The sequence below is a fragment of the Phyllobates terribilis genome, unplaced genomic scaffold (assembly GCF_046119375.1).
Source record: "Phyllobates terribilis strain yellow unplaced genomic scaffold, ASM4611937v1 Scaffold_8__6_contigs__length_399053987, whole genome shotgun sequence".
NCBI lineage: Eukaryota > Metazoa > Chordata > Amphibia > Anura > Dendrobatidae > Phyllobates > Phyllobates terribilis.
In genome coordinates, this window is record NW_027362768.1 from 386,726,512 (window position 1) to 386,750,233 (window position 23,722).

Consider the following 23,722-nt stretch of genomic DNA (forward strand, 5'->3'; position numbering starts at 1 on the left):
CCTGAACCCTTTTCTCTTATAGAAGGCCTGCAGATCTTCTCCTGATCCTTTTTTTCTTATAGAAGGCCTGCGGATCTTCTCCTTAACCCTTTTCTCTAATAGAAGGCCTGCGGATCTTCTCCTGAACCCTTTTATCTTATAGAAGGCCTGCAGATCTTCTCATGATCTCTTATAGAAGGCCTGCGGATCTTCTCTTGATCCCTTTTCTCTTATAGAAGGCCTGCGGATCTTCTCTTGATCCCTTTTCTCTTATAGAAGGTCTGCTTACCTTCTCCTGATCCCCTTTCTCTTATAGAAGACCTGCGGATCTTTTCCTGATCCTTTTTTACTTATAGAAGGCCTGGGGGATCTTCTCCTGATCCCTTTTCTCTTATCGAGGCCTGCTGATCTTCTCTTGATCCCTTTTCTGTTATAGAAGGCCTGCAGATCTTCTCTTGATCCTTTTTCTCTTATAGAAGGCCTGCGGATCTTCTCCTGATCCCTTTTCTCTTATAGAAGACCTGCGGATCTTCTCTTGATCCCTTTTCTCTTATAGAAGGCCTGCGGACCTTCTCCTGATCCCTTTTCTCTTATAGAAGGCCTGCGGATCTTCTCTTTATCCCTTTTCTCTTATAGAAGGCCTGTGGATCTTCTCTTTATCCCTTTTCTTTTATAGAAGGCCTGTAGATATTCTCTTGATCCCTTTTCTCTTATAGAAGGCCTTCAGATCTTCTCCTGATCCCTTTTCTCTTATAGAAGGCCTGCTGAGCTTCTCCTGATCCTTTTTTTTCTTATAGAAGGCTGGCGGATCTTTTCCCGATCCTTTTTTTCTTATAGAAGGCCTGCGGATCTTCTCCTGAACCCTTTTCTGTTATAGAAGGCCTGCGGATCTTCTCCTGAACCCTTTTCTCTTATAGAAGGCCTGCGGATCTTCTCTTGATCCCTTTTCTCTTATAGAAGGCATGCGGATCTTCTCCTGATCCCTTTTCTCTTATAGAAGGCCTATGGATCTTCTCCTGATCCCTTTTCTCTTATAGAAGGCCTGCGGATCTTCTTGTTATCCTTTTTCTCTTATAGAAGGCCTGCGGATCTCCTTTGATCCCTTTTCTCTTATAGAAGGCCTGCAGATCTTCTCCTGATCTCTTTTCTGTTATAGAAGGCCTGTGGATCTTCTCCTGATCCTTTTTTTCTTATAGAAGGCCTGCGGATCTTCTATTAATCCCTTTTCTCTTACAGAAGGCCTGCGGATCTTCTCTTTATCCCTTTTCTTTTATAGAAGGCCTGCAGATATTCTCTTGATCTCTTTTCTCTTATAGAAGGCCTGCGGATCTTCTCCTGATCCTTTTTTTTCTTATAGCAGGCCTGTGGATCTTCTCTGTGAAGCATCCAGCAGTAGTCCCCATCATGTTGACGTTCCATCTACCTTGGTATCCTGATGAAATAGTTCTCCTTGTTCTTCGCTATCAGCACCAAGGTTTTCAGGAAAGTCCAAAAGGGAATGTAAAAAATGTAACTTCAAATTCACCACACAACCCAACGCTTTGAAACATTTCAGCATGTTCTCTACGATGGACTTAAATTCTGGATGTTTGTTATTACCTAGAAATTTCTAAACAACTTCTTTAAAAGAAACTCAAGCCCTTTTCTCAACAGCTTTCATTTTTGTTTTTAACACGTCGACCTTCATGAGTTTCCGAATATCCGAATCCAAAAAAATGCCTTCTTTCAGTTTCGCTTCGGACAGTCCCTGAAACTCGGTGCACAGTTACTTAAAAGTCTCTCCTTCTTTCGGTAGACCTTTCACAAACTGCTCCAGCAGTCCAAGCTTAATGTGGAGTGGTGGCAGGAGAACTTTAGTGGGATCAACTAAACTTTCTGCAACTATGTTCTTGAGTCCAGATTGCAAAGATGTTCTCGTTGGCCAATTTTTTTGGCTCCAGTGATGAGTCCTATCCCGGCTGTCCTATTTACACAAAAAACTTTGGTACTTTGTGTATCCTCCTTGCTGCCCAAGGAGCAAAGAGAGAACTTTCTGATCACCACATATTGACCATCCTTGATCCTTGTAGTTAGGTTTCTTGAGAAGGAAGTCTAAATTCTCATATCTTTCCTTCAAGTGCACAGAATTCCCTTCAGGCACTGAAGCATACGCGCTGCCATTGTGCAGTAGCACAGCTATCAGACTTTTTTTTTTGATGAATCAATAAAGAGTCTCCACTCGCTCACATTGTACTCAATGTTAAATCTTTCCATCAGCCCAGGAACGTCATTGCAATACACTAGAGCACCGTCTTGAGAAAAGTATGGAAGGAAATCCTTTTCTTTGCTTCTGTACCATGAAATACAGGAACCAGGAGCTAGCAGGATGTTTTCCATTCTGCAGAATGTTTAGGAAGGTCCAAGTCCCTGACTAAATCATTTAATTCGAGCTGTGAAAAAAAGCTGTGGCTCGTTGGGACCAGCGTGAAAGTCTTCGTCAGAATCCTGCTCTTCATGTTCTGAATCGGGTGGATCTTCAGGTTTCTCCGGAGGTGAAGGGACCCGGTATTCCTGGACCGTGAGGCACAGGGCGAATAGCTGACAGGAGGTCCCGGTGTATCATTAACTACTAAATACTGAAAGGAATCGTGGTGAGCAGCGCACCGCCACACTCTTATCAACTCTAAAAGAAAATTGCAACCAATCACAGTGCAGCTTTCAGTTCTTATACTGCTGAGGTAAAATGAAAGCTGTGCTGTGATTGGACGCTATGGACACCACCACACTAATAGGAACTATGACTAAATGAAAATCTGCCTCTGCTCCCTATAGCAACCAATCACAGTGCAGATTTCAGTTCTTATACTGCTGAGGTAAAATGAAAGCTGTGCTCTGATTGGACGCTATGGACACCACCACACTAATAGGAACTATGACTAAATGAAAATCTGCCTCTGCTCCCTATAGCAACCAATCACAGTGCAGCTTTCAGTTCTTATACTGCTGAGGTAAAATGAAAGCTGTGCTCTGATTGGACGCTATGGACACCACCACACTCTTTGGAATCTGGGATAAGAAAATCTTCTCTGCCCACAGCAGCCAATCGCAGCACAGCATATATAAATTTCTAACCAATCATAGAGACCAAAATCATCCACCAAAGGTCACGCAAAAGGGTCAAAGTACGGAGCAAGAAAAAGCCCATGGAGTCAGCGTAGGTGAAAAACCTGCCGGTGATAGAATTATTTCAGTATTTTTACAGATTTCAGTGATCAAAAGTATAAAGAAGACGTTGCCTCTTCCTCCTCACACAGTTTCCCCGGCAGAGCTGAGTTTTCTTCTTTTTCTCCAGAAGCCTCTGAAATCATGAGAGACATCGGGATGGCGATCCGCCATCTGCACGAGCTGAACATCGCCCACAGGGACGTGAAGGTAGGAGCCATAGCGGTGGCCCCTGCAGCCAGGGGCCCGAGGAGGGGGCCGCCCTGACATGGATGGTGCAGACTGTAGTGTTGACAGGCGCCATCTTTACTGACGGCCGGTGATCCGGTGTCGTCACTGACTGTTCTTACTGACGGATGGTGATCCGGTGTCGTCACTGACTGTTGTTACTGACGGCCGGTGATCCGGTGTCGGCACTGACTGTTGTTACTGACGGCCGGTGATCCGGTGTCGGCACTGACTGTTCTTACTGACGGCCTGTGATCCGGTGTCGTCACTGACTGTTGTTACTGACGAACGGTGATCTGGTGTCGGCACTGACTGTTGCTACTGACAGCCGGTGATCCGGTGTCGGCACTGACCGTTCTTACTGACGGCCTGTGATCCGGTGTCGTCACTGACTGTTGTTACTGACGAACGGTGATCTGGTGTCGGCACTGACTGTTGCTACTGACAGCCGGTGATCCGGTGTCGGCACTGACTGTTCTTACTGACGAACGGTGATCCGGTGTCGTCACTGACTGTTGTTACTGACGGCCGGTGATCCGGTGTCGTCACTGACTGTTCTTACTGACGGCCGGTGATCCGGTGTTGTCACTGACTGTTCTTACTGACTGCCAGTGTCGGCACTGACTGTTGTTATTGACGGCCGGTGATCCGGTGTCGGCACTGACTGTTGTTACTGACGGCCGGTGATCCGGTGTCGGCACTGACTGTTGTTACTGACGGACGGTGATCCGGTGTCGGCACTGACTGTTGTTACTGACGGCCGGTGATCCGGTGTCGTCACTGACTGTTCTTACTGACGGCCGGTGATCCGGTGTCGGCACTGACTGTTCTTACTGACGGCCGGTGATCCGGTGTCGGCACTGACTGTTCTTACTGACGGCCGGTGATCCGGTGTCGGCACTGACTGTTCTTACTGACGGCCGGTGATCCGGTGTCGTCACTGACTGTTCTTACTGACGGCCGGTGATCCGGTGTCGTCACTGACTGTTCTTACTGACGGCCGGTGATCCGGTGTCGTCACTGACTGTTCTTACTGACGGCCGGTGATCCGGTGTCGTCACTGACTGTTCTTACTGACGGCCTGTGATCCGGTGTCGTCACTGACTGCTCTTACTGACGGCCGGTGATCCGGTGTCGTCACTGGCTGTTCTTACTGACGGCCTGTGATCCGGTGTCGTCGCTGACTGTTGTTACTGACGGCCGGTGATCCAGTGTCGTCGCTGACTGTTCTTACTGACGGCCGGTGATCCGGTGTCGGCGCTGACTGTTCTTACTGACGGCCGGTGATCCGGTGTCGGCGCTGACTGTTCTTACTGACGGCCGGTGATCCGGTGTCGGCGCTGACTGTTCTTACTGACGGCCGGTGATCCGGTGTCGGCGCTGACTGTTCTTACTGACGGCCGGTGATCCGGTGTCGGCGCTGACTGTTCTTACTGACGGCCGGTGATCCGGTGTCGGCGCTGACTGTTCTTACTGACGGCCGGTGATCCGGTGTCGGCGCTGACTGTTGTTACTGACGGCCGGTGATCCGGTGTCGGCGCTGACTGTTCTTACTGACGGCCTGTGATCCGGTGTCGTCACTGACTGTTCTTACTGACGGCCGGTGATCCGGTGTCGTCACTGACTGTTCTTACTGACGGCCGGTGATCCGGTGTCGTCACTGACTGTTCTTACTGACGGCCGGTGATCCGGTGTCGTCACTGACTGTTCTTACTGACGGCCGGTGATCCGGTGTCGTCACTGACTGTTCTTACTGACGGCCGGTGATCCGGTGTCGGCACTGACTGTTCTTACTGACGGCCGGTGATCCGGTGTCGTCACTGACTGTTCTTACTGACGGCCGGTGATCCGGTGTCGGCACTGACTGTTCTTACTGACGGCCGGTGATCCGGTGTCGGCACTGACTGTTCTTACTGACGGCCGGTGATCCGGTGTCGGCACTGACTGTTCTTACTGACGGCCGGTGATCCGGTGTCGGCACTGACTGTTCTTACTGACGGCCGGTGATCCGGTGTCGGCACTGACTGTTCTTACTGACGGCCGGTGATCCGGTGTCGTCACTGACTGTTCTTACTGACGGCCGGTGATCCGGTGTCGTCACTGACTGCTCTTACTGACGGCCGGTGATCCGGTGTCGTCACTGGCTGTTCTTACTGACGGCCTGTGATCCGGTGTCGTCACTGACTGTTGTTACTGGCGGCCGGTGATCCGGTGTCGTCACTGACTGTTGTTACTGACGGCCGGTGATCCGGTGTCGTCACTGACTGTTCTTACTGACGGCCGGTGATCCGGTGTCGTCACTGACTGTTCTTACTGACGGCCGGTGATCCGGTGTCGGCACTGACTGTTCTTACTGACGGCCGGTGATCCGGTGTCGGCACTGACTGTTCTTACTGACGGCCGGTGATCCGGTGTCGGCACTGACTGTTCTTACTGACGGCCGGTGATCCGGTGTCGGCACTGACTGTTCTTACTGACGGCCGGTGATCCGGTGTCGGCACTGACTGTTCTTACTGACGGCCGGTGATCCGGTGTCGTCACTGACTGTTCTTACTGACGGCCGGTGATCCGGTGTCGTCACTGACTGCTCTTACTGACGGCCGGTGATCCGGTGTCGTCACTGGCTGTTCTTACTGACGGCCTGTGATCCGGTGTCGTCACTGACTGTTGTCACTGGCGGCCGGTGATCCGGTGTCGTCACTGACTGTTGTTACTGACGGCCGGTGATCCGGTGTCGTCACTGACTGTTCTTACTGACGGCCGGTGATCCGGTGTCGTCACTGACTGTTCTTACTGACGGCCGGTGATCCGGTGTCGTCACTGACTGTTCTTACTGACGGCCGGTGATCCGGTGTCGTCACTGACTGTTCTTACTGACGGCCTGTGATCCGGTGTCGTCACTGACTGTTCTTACTGACGGCCGGTGATCCGGTGTCGTCACTGACTGCTCTTACTGACGGACGGTGATCCGGTGTCGTCACTGGCTGTTCTTACTGACGGTCTGTGATCCGGTGTCGTCACTGACTGTTGTTACTGACGGCCGGTGATCCGGTGTCGTCACTGACTGTTCTTACTGACGGCCGGTGATCCGGTGTCGTCACTGACTGTTCTTACTGACGGCCGGTGATCCGGTGTCGTCACTGACTGTTCTTACTGACGGCCGGTGATCCGGTGTCGTCACTGACTGTTCTTACTGACGGCCGGTGATCCGGTGTCGTCACTGACTGTTCTTACTGACGGACGGTGATCCGGTGTCGTCACTGGCTGTTCTTACTGACGGCCTGTGATCCGGTGTCGTCACTGACTGTTCTTACTGATGGCCTGTGATCCGGTGTTGGCACTGACTGTTCTTACTGACGGCCGGTGATCCGGTGTCGTCACTGGCTGTTCTTACTGACGGCCTGTGATCCGGTGTCGTCACTGGCTGTTCTTACTGATGGCCTGTGATCCGGTGTCGTCACTGGCTGTTCTTACTGATGGCCTGTGATCCGGTGTTGGCACTGACTGTTCTTACTGACGGCCGGTGATCTTTACTGACTGTTGCCCCTGGATTTACAGCCTGAGAATCTCCTCTACACGTCTAAGGACAGTAACGCGGAGCTGAAGATCACAGATTTTGGCTTTTCCAAGGAGACGACCGTTCAGAACGCGCTGCAGACGCCGTGCTACACCCCGTACTATGTGGGTGAGTGCAGAGGGGCGGGGAGGGCGTATATAGGGCGGCGGAGGATTTCTGGGTGTCAGTCGTACTGCTCCAGCCATGGACACATTGTAATGCCTTTTCTCCTCTCCGCAGCTCCTGAAGTTCTGGGTCCAGAAAAGTATGACAAGTCATGTGACATGTGGTCTCTGGGGGTCATCATGTACATCCTGTAAGTCCTGTGTCGCTTCCCATTCGGTGCCACTTATCCACCTGTGCGCCCTCAGGTCTATCAGCATCTGGGAAAGCTGGGTGACAGCAACAGCTGCCGACCTGACTTGTCCTCTAACCTGACCTCTCACCTGTACTCTGACCACTCCTATCACCTGTCCTGTGACCTTTCCTGTCACCTGTCCTCTGACCTGTCCCCTGACCTCTACTCTCACCTGTCCTCTGACCTCTCCTCTCACCTGTCCTCTGATTTCTCCTCTGACCTCTCCTCTCACCTGTCCTCTGACCTCTCCTCTCACCTGTCCTCTGATTTCTCCTCTGACCTCTCCTCTCACCTGTTCTCTGATTTCTCCTCTGACCTCTCCTCTCACCTGTCCTCTGACCTCTCATCTCACCTGTCCTCTGACATCTCCTCTCACCTGTCCTCTGACCTCTCCTCTCACCTGTCCTCTGACCTCTCCTCTCACCTGTCCTCTAACCTCTCCTCTCACCTGTCCTCTGATTTCTCCTCTGACCTCTCCTCTCACCTGTCCTCTGATTTCTCCTCTGACCTCTCCTCTCACCTGTCCTCTGACATCTCCTCTGACCTCTCCTCTCACCTGTCCTCTGACCTCTCCTCTCACCTGTCCTCTGACCTCTCCTCTCACCTGTCCTCTGACCTCTCCTCTCACCTGTCCTCTGACCTCTCCTCTCATCTGTCCTCTGATTTCTCCTCTGACCTCTCCTCTCACCTGTCCTCTGATTTCTCCTCTGACCTCTCCTCTCACCTGTCCTCTGATTTCTCCTCTGACCTCTCCTCTCACCTGTCCTCTGATTTCTCCTCTGACCTCTCCTCTCACCTGTCCTCTGACCTCTCCTCTCACCTGTCCTCTGACATCTCCTCTGACCTCTCCTCTCAACTGTCCTCTGACCTCTCTTCTCACCTGTCCTCTGACCTCTCCTCTCACCTGTCCTGATTTCTCCTTTCACCTGTCCTCTGATTTCTCCTCTGACCTCTCCTCTCACCTGTCCTCTGACCTCTCCTCTCACCTGTCCTCTGACATCTCCTCTCACCTGTCCTCTGACCTCTCCTCTCACCTGTCCTCTGACCTCTCCTCTCACCTGTCCTCTGATTTCTCCTCTGACCTCTCCTCTCACCTGTCCTCTGATTTCTCCTCTGACCTCTCCTCTCACCTGTCCTCTGACATCTCCTCTGACCTCTCCTCTCACCTGTCCTCTGACGTCTCCTCTCACCTGTCCTCTGACCTCTCCTCTCACCTGTCCTCTGATTTCTCCTCTCACCTATCCTCTGACCTCTCCTCTCACCTGTCCTCTGATTTCTCCTCTGACCTCTCCTCTCACCTGTCCTCTGACCTCTCCTCTCACCTGTCCTCTGACCTCTCCTCTCACCTGTCCTCTGATTTCTTCTCTGACCTCTCCTCTCACCTGTCCTCTGATTTCTCCTCTGACCTCTCCTCTCACCTGTCCTCTGATTTCTCCTCTGACCTCTCCTCTGATTTCTCCTCTGACCTCTCCTCTCACCTTTCCTCTGACCTCTCCTCTGACCTGTCCTCTGACCTCTCCTCTCACCTGTCCTCTGACCTCTCCTCTCACCTGTCCTCTGATTTCTCCTCTGACCTCTCCTCTCACCTGTCCTCTGATTTCTCCTCTGACCTCTCCTCTGATTTCTCCTCTGACCTCTCCTCTCACCTGTCCTCTGATTTCTCCTCTGACCTCTCCTCTTACCTGTCCTCTGACCTCTCCTCTCACCTGTCCTCTCCTCTCACCTGTCCTCTGACCTCTCCTCTCACCTGTCCTCTGATTTCTCCTCTGACCTCTCCTCTCACCTGTCCTCTGATTTCTCCTCTGACCTGTCCTCTCACCTGTCCTCTGACCTCTCCTCTCACCTGTCCTCTGACCTGTCCTCTGACCTCTCCTCTCACCTGTCCTCTGACCTCTCCTCTCACCTGTCCTCTGACCTCTCCTCTCACCTCTCCTCTCACCTGTCCTCTGTTTTCTCCTCTGACCTCTCCTCTCACCTGTCCTCTGATTTCTCCTCTGACCTCTCCTCTCACCTGTCCTCTGATTTCTCCTCTGACCTCTTCTCTCACCTGTCCTCTGATTTCTCCTCTGACCTCTCCTCTCACCTGTCTTCTGACCTCTCCTCTCACCTGTCCTCTGACCTCTCCTCTCACCTGTCCTCTGACATCTCCTCTCACCTGTCCTCTGACCTCTCCTCTCACCTGTCCTCTGACCTCTCCTCTCACCTGTCCTCTGATTTCTCCTCTGACCTCTCCTCTCACCTGTCCTCTGATTTCTCCTCTGACCTCTCCTCTCACCTGTCCTCTGACATCTCCTCTGACCTCTCCTCTCACCTGTCCTCTGACGTCTCCTCTCACCTGTCCTCTGACCTCTCCTCTCACCTGTCCTCTGATTTCTCCTCTCACCTATCCTCTGACCTCTCCTCTCACCTGTCCTCTGATTTCTCCTCTGACCTCTCCTCTCACCTGTCCTCTGACCTCTCCTCTCACCTGTCCTCTGACCTCTCCTCTCACCTGTCCTCTGATTTCTTCTCTGACCTCTCCTCTCACCTGTCCTCTGATTTCTCCTCTGACCTCTCCTCTCACCTGTCCTCTGATTTCTCCTCTGATTTCTCCTCTGACCTCTCCTCTCACCTTTCCTCTGACCTCTCCTCTGACCTGTCCTCTGACCTCTCCTCTCACCTGTCCTCTGACCTCTCCTCTCACCTGTCCTCTGATTTCTCCTCTGACCTCTCCTCTCACCTGTCCTCTGATTTCTCCTCTGACCTCTCCTCTGATTTCTCCTCTGACCTTTCCTCTCACCTGTCCTCTGATTTCTCCTCTGACCTCTCCTCTTACCTGTCCTCTGACCTCTCCTCTCACCTGTCCTCTCCTCTCACCTGTCCTCTGACCTCTCCTCTCACCTGTCCTCTGATTTCTCCTCTGACCTCTCCTCTCACCTGTCCTCTGATTTCTCCTCTGACCTCTCCTCTCACCTGTCCTCTGACCTCTCCTCTCACCTGTCCTCTGACCTCTCCTCTCACCTCTCCTCTCACCTGTCCTCTGACCTCTCCTCTCACCTCTCCTCTCACCTGTCCTCTGTTTTCTCCTCTGACCTCTCCTCTCACCTGTCCTCTGATTTCTCCTCTGACCTCTCCTCTCACCTGTCCTCTGATTTCTCCTCTGACCTCTTCTCTCACCTGTCCTCTGATTTCTCCTCTGACCTCTCCTCTCACCTGTCTTCTGACCTCTCCTCTCACCTGTCCTCTGACCTCTCCTCTCACCTGTCCTCTGACATCTCCTCTCACCTGTTCTCTGACCTCTCCTCTCACCTGTCTTCTGACCTCTCCTCTCACCTGTCCTCTGACCTCTCCTCTCATCTGTCCTCTGATTTCTCCTCTGACCTCTCCTCTCACCTGTCCTCTGATTTCTCCTCTGACCTCTCCTCTCACCTGTCCTCTGATTTCTCCTCTGACCTCTCCTCTCACCTGTCCTCTGATTTCTCCTCTGACCTCTCCTCTCACCTGTCCTCTGACCTCTCCTCTCACCTGTCCTCTGACATCTCCTCTGACCTCTCCTCTCAACTGTCCTCTGACCTCTCTTCTCACCTGTCCTCTGACCTCTCCTCTCACCTGTCCTGATTTCTCCTTTCACCTGTCCTCTGATTTCTCCTCTGACCTCTCCTCTCACCTGTCCTCTGACCTCTCCTCTCACCTGTCCTCTGACATCTCCTCTCACCTGTCCTCTGACCTCTCCTCTCACCTGTCCTCTGACCTCTCCTCTCACCTGTCCTCTGATTTCTCCTCTGACCTCTCCTCTCACCTGTCCTCTGATTTCTCCTCTGACCTCTCCTCTCACCTGTCCTCTGACATCTCCTCTGACCTCTCCTCTCACCTGTCCTCTGACGTCTCCTCTCACCTGTCCTCTGACCTCTCCTCTCACCTGTCCTCTGATTTCTCCTCTCACCTATCCTCTGACCTCTCCTCTCACCTGTCCTCTGATTTCTCCTCTGACCTCTCCTCTCACCTGTCCTCTGACCTCTCCTCTCACCTGTCCTCTGATTTCTTCTCTGACCTCTCCTCTCACCTGTCCTCTGATTTCTCCTCTGACCTCTCCTCTCACCTGTCCTCTGATTTCTCCTCTGACCTCTCCTCTGATTTCTCCTCTGACCTCTCCTCTCACCTTTCCTCTGACCTCTCCTCTGACCTGTCCTCTGACCTCTCCTCTCACCTGTCCTCTGACCTCTCCTCTCACCTGTCCTCTGATTTCTCCTCTGACCTCTCCTCTCACCTGTCCTCTGATTTCTCCTCTGACCTCTCTTCTGATTTCTCCTCTGACCTCTCCTCTCACCTGTCCTCTGATTTCTCCTCTGACCTCTCCTCTTACCTGTCCTCTGACCTCTCCTCTCACCTGTCCTCTCACCTGTCCTCTGACCTCTCCTCTCACCTGTCCTCTGATTTCTCCTCTGACCTCTCCTCTCACCTGTCCTCTGATTTCTCCTCTGACCTCTCCTCTCACCTGTCCTCTGACCTCTCCTCTCACCTGTCCTCTGACCTCTCCTCTCACCTCTCCTCTCACCTGTCCTCTGACCTCTCCTCTCACCTCTCCTCTCACCTGTCCTCTGTTTTCTCCTCTGACCTCTCCTCTCACCTGTCCTCTGATTTCTCCTCTGACCTCTCCTCTCACCTGTCCTCTGATTTCTCCTCTGACCTCTTCTCTCACCTGTCCTCTGATTTCTCCTCTGACCTCTCCTCTCACCTGTCTTCTGACCTCTCCTCTCACCTGTCCTCTGACCTCTCCTCTGACCTCTCCTCTCACCTGTCCTTTGTTTTCTCCTCTGACCTCTCCTCTCACCTGTCCTCTGACCTCTCCTCTCCTCTCACCTGTCCTCTGATTTCTCCTCTGATCTCTCCTCTCACCTGCCCTCTGACCTCTCCTCTCACCTGTCCTCTGATTTCTCCTGACCTCTCCTCTGACCTCTCCTCTCACCTGTCCTCTGACCTCTCCTCTCACCTGTCCTCTGATTTCTCCACTGACCTCTCCTCTCACCTGTCCTCTGATTTCTCCTGACCTCTCCTCTCACCTGTCCTCTGACCTCTCCTCTCACCTGTCCTCTGATTTCTCCTCTGACCTCTCCTCTCACCTGTCCTCTGATTTCTCCTGACCTCTCCTCTCATCTGTCCTCTGATTTCTCCTCTGACCTCTCCTCTCACCTGTCCTCTGACCTCTCCTCTCACCTGTCCTCTGACCTCTCCTCTGATTTCTCCTCTGACCTCTCCTCTCACCTGTCCTCTGATTTCTCCTCTGACCTCTCCTCTCACCTGTCCTCTGATTTCTCCTCTGACCTCTCCTCTCACCTGTCCTCTGATTTCTCCTCTGACCTCTCCTCTCACCTGTCCTCTGATTTCTCCTCTGACCTCTCCTCTCACCTGTCCTCTGACCTCTCCTCTCACCTCTCCTCTGACCTCTCCTCTCACCTGTCCTCTGACCTCTCCTCTCACCTGTCCTCTGATTTCTCCTCTCACCTGTCCTCTGATTTATCCTCTGACCTCTCCTCTCACCTGTCCTCTCACCTCTCCTCTCACCTGTCCTCTGATTTCTCCTCTGACCTCTCCTCTCACCTGTCCTCTGATTTCTCCTCTGACCTCTCCTCTCACCTGTCCTCTCCTCTCACCTATCCTCTGACCTCTCCTCTCACCTGTCCTCTGATTTCTCCTCTGACCTCTCCTCTCACCTGTCCTCTGACCTCTCCTCTCACCTGTCCTCTGATTTCTCCTCTGACCTCTCCTCTCACCTGTCCTCTGATTTCTCCTCTGACCTCTCCTCTCACCTGTCCTCTGATTTCTCTTCTGACCTCTCCTCTCACCTGTCCTCTGATTTCTCCTCTGACCTCTCCTCTCACCTGTCCTCTGACCTCTCCTCTCACCTGTCCTCTGACCTCTCCTCTCACCTGTCCTCTGATTTCTCCTCTGACCTCTCCTCTCACCTGTCCTCTGACCTCTCCTCTCACCTGTCCTCTGATTTCTCCTCTGACCTCTCCTCTCACCTGTCCTCTGACCTCTCCTCTCACCTGTCCTCTGATTTCTCCTCTGACCTCTCCTCTGACCTCTCCTCTCACCTGTCCTCTGACCTCTCCTCTCACCTGTCCTCTGACCTCTCCTCTCACCTGTCCTCTGATTTCTCCTCTGACCTCTCCTCTCACCTGTCCTCTGACCTCTCCTCTCACCTGTCCTCTGATTTCTCCTCTGACCTCTCCTCTCACCTGTCCTCTGACCTCTCCTCTCACCTGTCCTCTGATTTCTCCTCTGACCTCTCCTCTCACCTGTCCTCTGACCTCTCCTCTCACCTGTCCTCTGATTTCTCCTCTGACCTCTCCTCTCACCTGTCCTCTGACCTCTCCTCTCACCTGTCCTCTGATTTCTCCTCTGACCTCTCCTCTCACCTGTACTCTGATTTCTCCTCTGACCTCTCCTCTCACCTGTACTCTGATTTCTCCTCTGACCTCTCCTCTGACCTCTCCTCTCACCTGTCCTCTGACCTCTCCTCTCACCTGTCCTCTGACCTCTCCTCTCACCTGTCCTCTGACCTCTCCTCTGACCTCTCCTCTGACCTCTCCTCTGACCTGTCCTCTCACCTGTCCTCTGACCTCTCCTCTCACCTGTCCTCTGACCTCTCCTCTCACCTGTCCTCTGATTTCTCCTCTGACCTCTCCTCTGACCTGTCCTCTCACCTGTCCTCTGACCTCTCCTCTCACCTGTCCTCTGACCTCTCCTCTCACCTGTCCTCTGATTTCTCCTCTGACCTCTCCTCTGACCTCTCCTCTCACCTGTCCTCTGATTTCTCCTCTGACCTCTCCTCTGACCTGTCCTCTCACCTGTCCTCTGACCTCTCCTCTGACCTCTCCTCTCACCTGTCCTCTGATTTCTCCTCTGACCTCTCCTCTGACCTGTCCTCTCACCTGTCCTCTGACCTCTCCTCTCACCTGTCCTCTGATTTCTCCTCTGACCTCTCCTCTCACCTGTCCTCTGACCTCTCCTCTCACCTGTCCTCTCCTCTCACCTGTCCTCTCCTCTCACCTGTCCTCTGATTTCTCCTCTGACCTCTCCTCTCACCTGTCCTCTGACCTCTCCTCTCACCTGTCCTCTGATTTCTCCTCTGACCCGCAGGCTCTGCGGTTACCCTCCTTTCTATTCCAACACGGGCCAGGCCATCTCTCCGGGGATGAAGAAGAGAATCCGCATGGGGCAGTATGAATTCCCAGCCCCCGAATGGAATGAGGTGTCGGAGGAAGGTACGCGGCCTTAAAGGGGCAGCCTCTTTTGGGTATTTGTGTCTAAGTCACATCTACATTAGCAGTAAAGTAACCAATGTTGTCATTTCCTCCAGTCACATCCAAAGCTGCAAGCAAAATCCTGGACACAGCAAATGAGCTCCTCCTCCGCGGGTCAACATGTAACCTGACCGTGTAGACCCCTGAGCTCCCACAGTGCGCAGGATGCTTTGGATGTGACTGGAGTATAATATGTATATTCTGTAGTGAATCAGGTGGAGCAGACCCCGGTGTAAGCCGAATAGCGGCTGCTGGACCTGCATTGATCACCTGTGGTTGGTGACTGCGGCTGACACTTCACCTCTTTTTCTCCTTTCACAGCTAAAGAGATGATCCAGCATCTCCTGAGAACGGAGCCGACGGAGCGGATGTCAATCACCCAGTTCATGAATCACTCCTGGATAAACGTATGTTCACACTCATCATGTCCGTAACACGACTCCCGGCTCCTGGTAAATGTCTCCGGCTAGGATCAGCGGGAGACGACCATTGCTCCTGCCAACTGTGGCCACAAGAGGGCGCAGTGATGTCTATCTGCAGCACATCTCTCCCCCTGCAGACTGTGGCCACAAGGGGGCGCAGTGATGTCTATCTGCAGCACATCTCTCCCCCTGCAGACGGTGGCCACAAGGAGGCGCAGTGATGTCTATCTGCTGCACATCTCTCCCCCTGCAGACTGTGGCCACAAGGAGGCGCAGTGATGTCTATCTGCAGCACATCTCTGTCCCTGCAGTCTATGGCCACAAGGAGGCGCAGTGATTTCTACCTTCAGCACATCTCTCCCCCTGCAGACTGTGGCCACAAGGAGGCGCTGTGATTTCAACCTGCAGCACATCTCGCCCCCTGTAGTCTATGGCCACAAGGAGGCACAATAATTTCTACCTGCAGCACATCTCTCCCCCTGCAGACTGTGGCCACAAGGAGGCACAGTGATTTCTACCTGCAGCACATCTCTCCCCCAGAAGGCTGTGGCCACATGATGGCGCTGTGATTGCCATCTGCAGCACATCTCTCCCCCTGCAGACTGTGGCCACAAGGTGGTGCTGTGATTGCCATCTGCAGCACATTTCTCCCCCTGCAGACTGTGGCCACAAGGTGGTGCTGTGATTGTCATCTGCAGCACATCTCTCCCCCTGCACACTGTGGCCACAAGGTGGCGCTGTGATTGCCATCTGCAGCACAGCTCTCCCCCTGCACACTGTGGCCACAAGGTGGTGCTGTGATTGCCATCTGCAGCACATCTCTTCCCCTGTAGACTGTGGACACTTCAGAGTTTTCTTTCTTTCCCTATGTGGATGTTCAGTTTAGTTGATGCTGGGTTTTTGCTGATGATGTTTTCTTGAATGCAGCAATCTATGGCGGTCCCACAGACCCCCCTGCACACGGCGCGAGTCCTTCAGGAGGACAAAGAACACTGGGATGAAGTCAAGGTGGGTGGTTAACAACTCAGGATAATGATGTCACAATCCCGGATCCCCTGCACCTGATCTTCACCTCTTGATCCTGACCCCCTGCACCTGTTCCCAGATCTTCTCCTGATCCCGACCCCCTGCACCTGTTCCCAGATCTTCTGATCCTGACCCCTGCACCTGATCCCAGATCTTCTCCTGATCCTGACCCCCTGCACCTGATCCCAGATCTTCTCCTGATCCTGACCCCCTGCACCTGATCCCAGATCTTCTCCTGACCCTGACCCTCTGCACCTGATCCCAGATCTTCTCCTGATCCTGACCCCCTGCACCTGATCCCAGATCTTCTCCTGATCCTGACCCATTGCACCTGTTCCCAGATCTTCTCCTGATCCCCTGCACCTGTTCCCAGATCTTCTCCTGATCCTGACCCATTGCACCTGTTCCCAGATCTTCTCCTGATCCTGACCCCCTGCACCTGTTCCCAGATCTTCTCCTGATCCTGACCCCCTGCACCTGTTCCCAGATTTTCTCCTGATCCCGACCCCCTGCACCTGTTCCCAGATTTTCTCCTGATCCCGACCCCCTGCACCTGTTCCCATATCTTCTCCTGATCCCGACCCCCTGCACCTGATCCCAGATCTTCTCCTGAACCCCTGCACCTGTTCCCATATCTTCTCCTGATCCCGACCCCCTGCACCTGTTCCCAGATTTTCTCCTGATCCCGACCCCCTGCACCTGATCCCAGATCTTCTCCTGATCCTGACCCCCTGCTCCTGTTCCCAGATTTTCTCCTGATCCCGACCCCCTGCACCTGATCCCAGATTTTCTCCTGATCCCGACCCCCTGCACCTGATCCCAGATCTTCTCCTGATCCCGACCCCCTGCACCTGATCCCAGATCTTCTCCTGATCCCGACCCCCTGCACCTGTTCCCAAATCTTCTCCTGATCCCCTGCACCTGTTCCCAGCTCTTCTCCTGATCCCGACCCCCTGCACCTGTTCCCAGATTTTCTCCTGATCCCGACCCCCTGCACCTGATCCCAGATCTTCTCCTGATCCCGACCCCCTGCACCTGTTCCCAGATCTTCTCCTGATTCTGACCCCCTGCTCCTGTTCCCAGATCTTCTCCTGATCCCCTGCACCTGTTCCCAGATCTTCTCCTCATCCCGACCCCCTGCACCTGTTCCCAGATCTTCTCCTGATCCCGACCCCCTGCACCTGTTCCCAGATCTTCTCCTGATCCCGACTCCCCGCACCTGTTCCCAGATCTTCTCCTGATCCCGACTCCCCGCACCTGTTCCCAGATCTTCTCCTGATCCCGACTCCCCGCACCTGTTCCCAGATCTTCTCCTGATCCCGACCCACTGCACCTGTTCCAAGATCTTCTCCTGATCCCGACCCCCTGCACCTGTTCCCAGATCTTCTCCTGATCCCGACCCCCTGCACCTGATCCCAGATCTTCTCCTCATCCCTACCTCCTGCACCTGATCCCAGATCTTCTCCTGATCCTGACCCCCTGCACCTGTTCCCAGATCTTCTGATCCTGACCCCCTGCACCTGATCCCAGATCTTCTCCTGATCCTGACCCCCTGCACCTGTTCCCAGATCTTCTGATCCTGACCCCCTGCACCTGATCCCAGATCTTCTCCTGATCCTGACCCCCTGCACCTGTTCCAAGATCTTCTGATCCTGACCCCCTGCACCTGATCCCAGATCTTCTCCTGATCCCGACTCCCTGCACCTGATCCCAGATCTTCTCCTGATCCCGACTCCCTGCACCTGATCCCAGATCTTCTCCTGATCCTGACCCCCTGCACCTGTTCCCAGATCTTCTCCTGATCCTGACCCACTGCACCTGTTCCCAGATCTTCTCCTGACCCCCTGCTCCTGTTCCCAGATCTTCTCCTGATCCTGACCCCCTGCACCTGTTCCCAGATCTTCTCCTGATCCCCTGCACCTGTTCCCAGATCTTCTCCTGATCCTGACCCCCTGTACCTGTTCCAAGATCTTCTCCTGATCCCGACCCCCTGCACCTGTTCCCAGATCTTCTCCTGATCCTGACCCCCTGCACCTGTTCCCAGATCTTCTCCTGATCCTGACCCATTGCACCTGTTCCCAGATCTTCTCCTGATCCCGACTCCCTGCACCTGTTCCCAGATCTTCTCCTGATCCTGACCCACTGCACCTGTTCCCAGATCTTCTCCTGATCCCCTGCTCCTGTTCCCAGATCTTCTCCTGATCCTGACCCCCTGCACCTGTTCCCAGATCTTCTCCTGATCCCCTGCACTTGTTCCAAGATCTTCTCCTGATCCCCTGCACCTTTTCCCAGATCTTCTCCTGATCCTGACCCCCTGCACCTGTTCCCAGATCTTCTCCTGATCCTGACCCATTGCACTTGTTCCCAGATCTTCTCCTGATCCCGACCCCCTGCTCCTGTTCCCAGATCTTCTCCTGATCCCGACCCTCTGCACCTGTTCCCAGATCTTCTCCTGATCCCCTGCACTTGTTCCCAGATCTTCTCCTGATCCCCTGCACTTGTTCCCAGATCTTCTCCTGATCCTGACCCCCTGCACCTTTTCCCAGATCTTCTCCTGATCCTGACCCCCTGCGCCTGTTCCCAGATCTTCTCCTGATCCTGACCCCCTGCGCCTGTTCCCAGATCTTCTCCTGATCCTGACCCACTGCACCTGTTCCCAGATCTTCTCCTGATCCCAACCCACTGCACCTGTTCCCAGATCTTCTCCTGATCCCGACCCTATGCACCTGTTCCCAGATCTTCTCCTGATCCTGACCCCCTGCACCTTTTCCCAGATCTTCTCCTGATCCCCTGCACTTGTTCCCAGATCTTCTCCTGATCCTGACACCTTGCACCTGATCCCAGATCTTCTCCTGATCCCGACCCCCTGCACCTGTTCCCAGATCTTCTCCTGATCCCGACCCCCTGCACTTGTTCCCAGATCTTCTCCTGATCCCGACCCCCTTCACATGTTCCCAGATCTTCTCCTGATCCTGACCCATTGCACCTGTTCCCAGATCTTCTCCTGATCCTGACCCATTGCGCCTGTTCCCAGATCTTCTGATCCCGACCCCTTGCACCTGTTCCCAGATCTTCTCCTGATCCTGACCCCCTGCACCTGTTCCCAGATCTTCTCCTGATCCCCTGCACCTGTTCCCAGATCTTCTCCTGATCCTGACCCCCTGCACCTGTTCCCAGATCTTCTCCTGATCCTGACCCCCTGCACCTGATCCCAGATCTTCTCCTGATCCTGACCCATTGCACCTGTTCCCAGATCTTCTGATCCCGACCCCTTGCACCTGTTCCCAGATCTTCTCCTGATCCTGACCCCCTGCACCTGTTCCCAGATCTTCTCCTGATCCCCTGCACCTGTTCCCAGATTTTCTCCTGATCCCGACCCCCTGCACCTCTTCCCAGATTTTCTCCTGATCCTGACCCACTGCACCTGATCCCAGATTTTCTCCTGATCCCAACCCCCTGCACCTGATCCCAGATCTTCTCCTGATCCCGACCCCCTGCACCTGTTGCCAGATCTTCTGATCCCGACCCCCTGCACCTGTTGCCAGATCTTCTGATCCCGACCCCTGCACCTGTTCCCAGATCTTCTCCTGATCCTGACCCCCTGCACCTGTTCCCAGATCTTCTCCTGATCCCCTGCACCTGTTCCCAGATCTTCTCCTGATCCCCTGCACCTGTTCCCAGATCTTCTCCTGATCCCCTGCACCTGTTTCCAGATTTTCTCCTGATCCCGACCTTCTGCACCTGTTCCCAGATCTTCTCCTGATCCCGACTCCCTGCACCTGTTCCCAGATCTTCACCTGATCCCCTGCACCTGTTCCCAGATCTTCTCCTGATCCTGACCCCCTGCTCCTGTTCCCAGATCTTCTCATGATCCCGACCCCCTGCACCTGTTCCCAGATCTTCTCCTGATCCTGACCCCCTGCACCTGTTCCCAGATCTTCTCCTGATCCCGACTCCCTGCACCTGATCCCAGATCTTCTCCTGATCCCGACCCCCTGCACCTGATCCCAGATCTTCTCCTGATCCCGACTCCCTGCACCTGATCCCAGATCTTCTCCTGATCCCGACTCCCTGCACCTGATCCCAGATCTTCTCCTGATCCTGACCCCCTGCTCCTGTTCCCAGATCTTCTCCTGATCCTGACCCACTGCACCTGTTCCCAGATCTTCTCCTGATCCTGACCCCCTGCTCCTGTTCCCAGATCTTCTCCTGATCCTGACCCCCTGCTCCTGTTCCCAGATCTTCTCCTGATCCTGACCCACTGCACCTGTTCCCAGATCTTCTCCTGACCCCCTGCACCTGTTCCCAGATCTTCTCCTGATCCTGACCCCCTGTACCTGTTCCAAGATCTTCTCCTGATCCCGACCCCCTGCACCTGTTCCCAGATCTTCTCCTGATCCTGACCCCCTGCACCTGTTCCCAGATCTTCTCCTGATCCTGACCCATTGCACCTGTTCCCAGATCTTCTCCTGATCCTGACCCCCTGCTCCTGTTCCCAGATATTCTCCTGATCCCCTGCACCTGTTCCCAGATCTTCTCCTGATCCTGACCCCCTGCACCTGTTCCCAGATCTTCTCCTGATCCTGACCCCCTGCACCTGTTCCCAGATCTTCTCCTGATCCTGACCCCCTGCACCTGTTCCCAGATCTTCTCCTGATCCTGACCCATTGCACCTTTTCCCAGATCTTCTCCTGATCCTGACCCCCTGCACCTGTTCCCAGATCTTCTCCTGATCCTGACCCATTGCACTTGTTCCCAGATCTTCTCCTGATCCCGACCCCCTGCTCCTGTTCCCAGATCTTCTCCTGACCCTGACCCTCTGCACCTGTTCCCAGATCTTCTCCTGATCCCCTGCACTTGTTCCCAGATCTTCTCCTGATCCCCTGCACTTGTTCCCAGATCTTCTCCTGATCCTGACCCCCTGCACCTTTTCCCAGATCTTCTCCTGATCCTGACCCCCTGCGCCTGTTCCCAGATCTTCTCCTGATCCTGACCCCCTGCGCCTGTTCCCAGATCTTCTCCTGATCCTGACCCACTGCACCTGTTCCCAGATCTTCTCCTGATCCCGACCCCCTGCACCTGTTCCCAGATCTTCTCCTGATCCCGACCCCCTGCACCTGATCCCAGATCTTCTCCTGATCCCGACCCCTTGCACTTGTTCCCAGATCTTCTCCTGATCCTGACCCCCTGCACCTTTTCCCAGATCTTCTCCTGATCCTGACCCCCTGCGCCTGTTCCCAGATCTTCTCCTGATCCTGACCCCCTGCGCCTGTTCCCAGATCTTCTCCTGATCCTGACCCCCTGCGCCTGTTCCCAGATCTTCTCCTGATCCTGACCCCCTGCGCCTGTTCCCAGATCTTCTGATCCTGACCCCCTGCACCTGATCCCAGATCTTCTCCTGATCCCGACCCCCTGCACTTGTTCCCAGATCTTCTCCTGATCCTGACCCCCTGCGCCTGTTCCCAGATCTTCTCCTGATCCTGACCCACTGCACCTGTTCCCAGATCTTCTCCTGATCCTGACCCCCTGCGCCTGTTCCCAGATCTTCTCCTGATCCTGACCCCCTGCGCCTGTTCCCAGATCTTCTCCTGATCCCCTGCACTTGTTCCCAGATCTTCTCCTGATCCTGACCCCCTGCACCTTTTCCCAGATCTTCTCCTGATCCTGACCCCCTGCGCCTGTTCCCAGATCTTCTCCTGATCCTGACCCCCTGCACCTGTTCCCAGATCTTCTCCTGACCCTGACCCTCTGCACCTGTTCCCAGATCTTCTGATCCTGACCCCCTGCACCTGATCCCAGATCTTCTCCTGATCCCGACCCCCTGCACCTGATCCCAGATCTTCTCCTGATCCCGACCCCTTGCACTTGTTCCCAGATCTTCTCCTGATCCTGACCCCCTGCGCCTGTTCCCAGATCTTCTCCTGATCCTGACCCACTGCACCTGTTCCCAGATCTTCTCCTGATCCTGACCCCCTGCGCCTGTTCCCAGATCTTCTCCTGATCCTGACCCCCTGCGCCTGTTCCCAGATCTTCTCCTGACCCTGACCCTCTGCACCTGTTCCCAGATCTTCTCCTGATCCCCTGCACTTGTTCCCAGATCTTCTCCTGATCCCCTGCACTTGTTCCCAGATCTTCTCCTGATCCTGACCCCCTGCACCTTTTCCCAGATCTTCTCCTGATCCTGACCCCCTGCGCCTGTTCCCAGATCTTCTCCTGATCCTGACCCCCTGCGCCTGTTCCCAGATCTTCTCCTGATCCCGACCCCCTGCACCTGTTCCCAGATCTTCTCCTGATCCTGACCTCCTGCACCTTTTCCCAGATCTTCTCCTGACCCCCTGCACCTGTTCCCAGATCTTCTCTTGATCCTGACCCACTGCACCGGTTCCCAGATCTTTTCTTCCTGTTTCCGGATCTGCTTGCTCCCTGGATCTCCGGATCTGCTTGCTCCCTGGATCTCCTTTCTGTGACCTCAGGTCTCCTTTGTTCTCCCAGTATTTCCCGTCGTCTTCTTCTCTTCCTCTTCTTTTCGTTCCTGGCCTCTCTTTTCCTCGCTTCGTCTCTGTTCTCTGACTCCTCGTCTCTTTCTCCTCAGGAGGAAATGACCAGCGCTTTGGCCACCATGAGGGTCGACTACGACCAGGTGAAGATAAAAGATCTCAACTCGTCCACCAACAGATTACTAAACAAACGTCGCAAGAAACAAACCGATGGCAGTGCGCCCCCTGCAGGCTGCAACAACCAATAGGACTATGGAAGGCCCAGAAGTGTTGTCAGAGGGTCGGGGCCTGTGTGTGGCTTCTTGATGTCTTTCTGTAGATGGTGTGATCGGCTCCTCTGCGGGCGCTGCGCCCGGCCTGTACATACTTATATATATTTATGGAAATTGACTGTCGATAAAACCTTTTTGTCTCAGGAAGTTGTGACTATTGTACCATTCATTGATGTCCGTCCCCCAGTGCCCCCCCACTGAGGGACGTGTGTGAGGGTCTCTTCTCACCCAAACATTACAATAGGATGTGGTCTACTACCCAACAACCAGAGAGCTCGGCCATCATGGCTTGTATCCTCCTTCCCCCCCGTCAGCCGTACACAGCCCCCCGCCAGTAATGTAGACCGCCAGGGTGTAATCTACACCTTTGCATTGCTATCTCTGAGTCTTGTAATAGGGAGAGGCCTCTGCTAGTGCTCATCCTGAGCCTGCTGATTCATGAGCAGAACCTGCAGTGTAGACTGACACTGGCAGAGCAGGAGGAGTGTGGCGTTGTGCCACTAGGGGCATATTTTGGGTAGAAGGATGGAATCTCTGAGCATGATGGTGACGCCGGAGCCGAGACGTCTGGGAAGTTTCATTCCACAAGGTAAAACGTCATTCGACATAAAACTACATCCAGAAACCGGCGGACGGCTGCGAGATGGAATGTGCCGAGCCTCCGCGCCCCCGGCAGGGGGGATTGTGGTCAATGTCACTGCGGACCCCGGCGTCCCTGAACAATTTCAATCACACGCTCTCATCAAACACCCCAGCCTGGGAGCCGCCAGCTGCTCAAAACTACAACTCCCAGCATGCCCTGACAAGGGGTTTAAAGGGGTTTTACAGACCAAGTAAAATCCTTAAAAGATTTCTGAATAGTAATATGTAGAAGATATCGATATACACACAGTCACA

General features: G+C 54.0%; 1 protein-coding gene across 2 annotated transcripts in view; it reads left to right on the forward strand.

Annotated features, from left to right (window-relative positions):
* The window catches only part of MAPKAPK3 (MAPK activated protein kinase 3), a 70,106-nt gene extending 47,134 nt beyond the window's left edge, over window positions 1-22,972 (forward strand). Inside the window, exons 4-10 of one of the 2 annotated variants that reach the window (XM_073645144.1) lie at window positions 3,314-3,390; window positions 6,967-7,093; window positions 7,205-7,280; window positions 14,445-14,569; window positions 14,930-15,015; window positions 15,958-16,038; window positions 22,649-22,972. In XM_073645144.1, the coding sequence (XP_073501245.1) occupies window positions 3,314-3,390; window positions 6,967-7,093; window positions 7,205-7,280; window positions 14,445-14,569; window positions 14,930-15,015; window positions 15,958-16,038; window positions 22,649-22,801 (725 nt within the window). In that variant the 3' untranslated portion in view covers window positions 22,802-22,972. Of the gene's footprint in view, window positions 1-3,310; window positions 3,391-6,966; window positions 7,094-7,204; window positions 7,281-14,444; window positions 14,570-14,929; window positions 15,016-15,957; window positions 16,039-22,648 lie in introns of both variants that reach the window. The other variant, XM_073645143.1, reaches the window with a different exon arrangement.
* The last annotated feature ends 750 nt before the right edge of the window (window positions 22,973-23,722 follow it).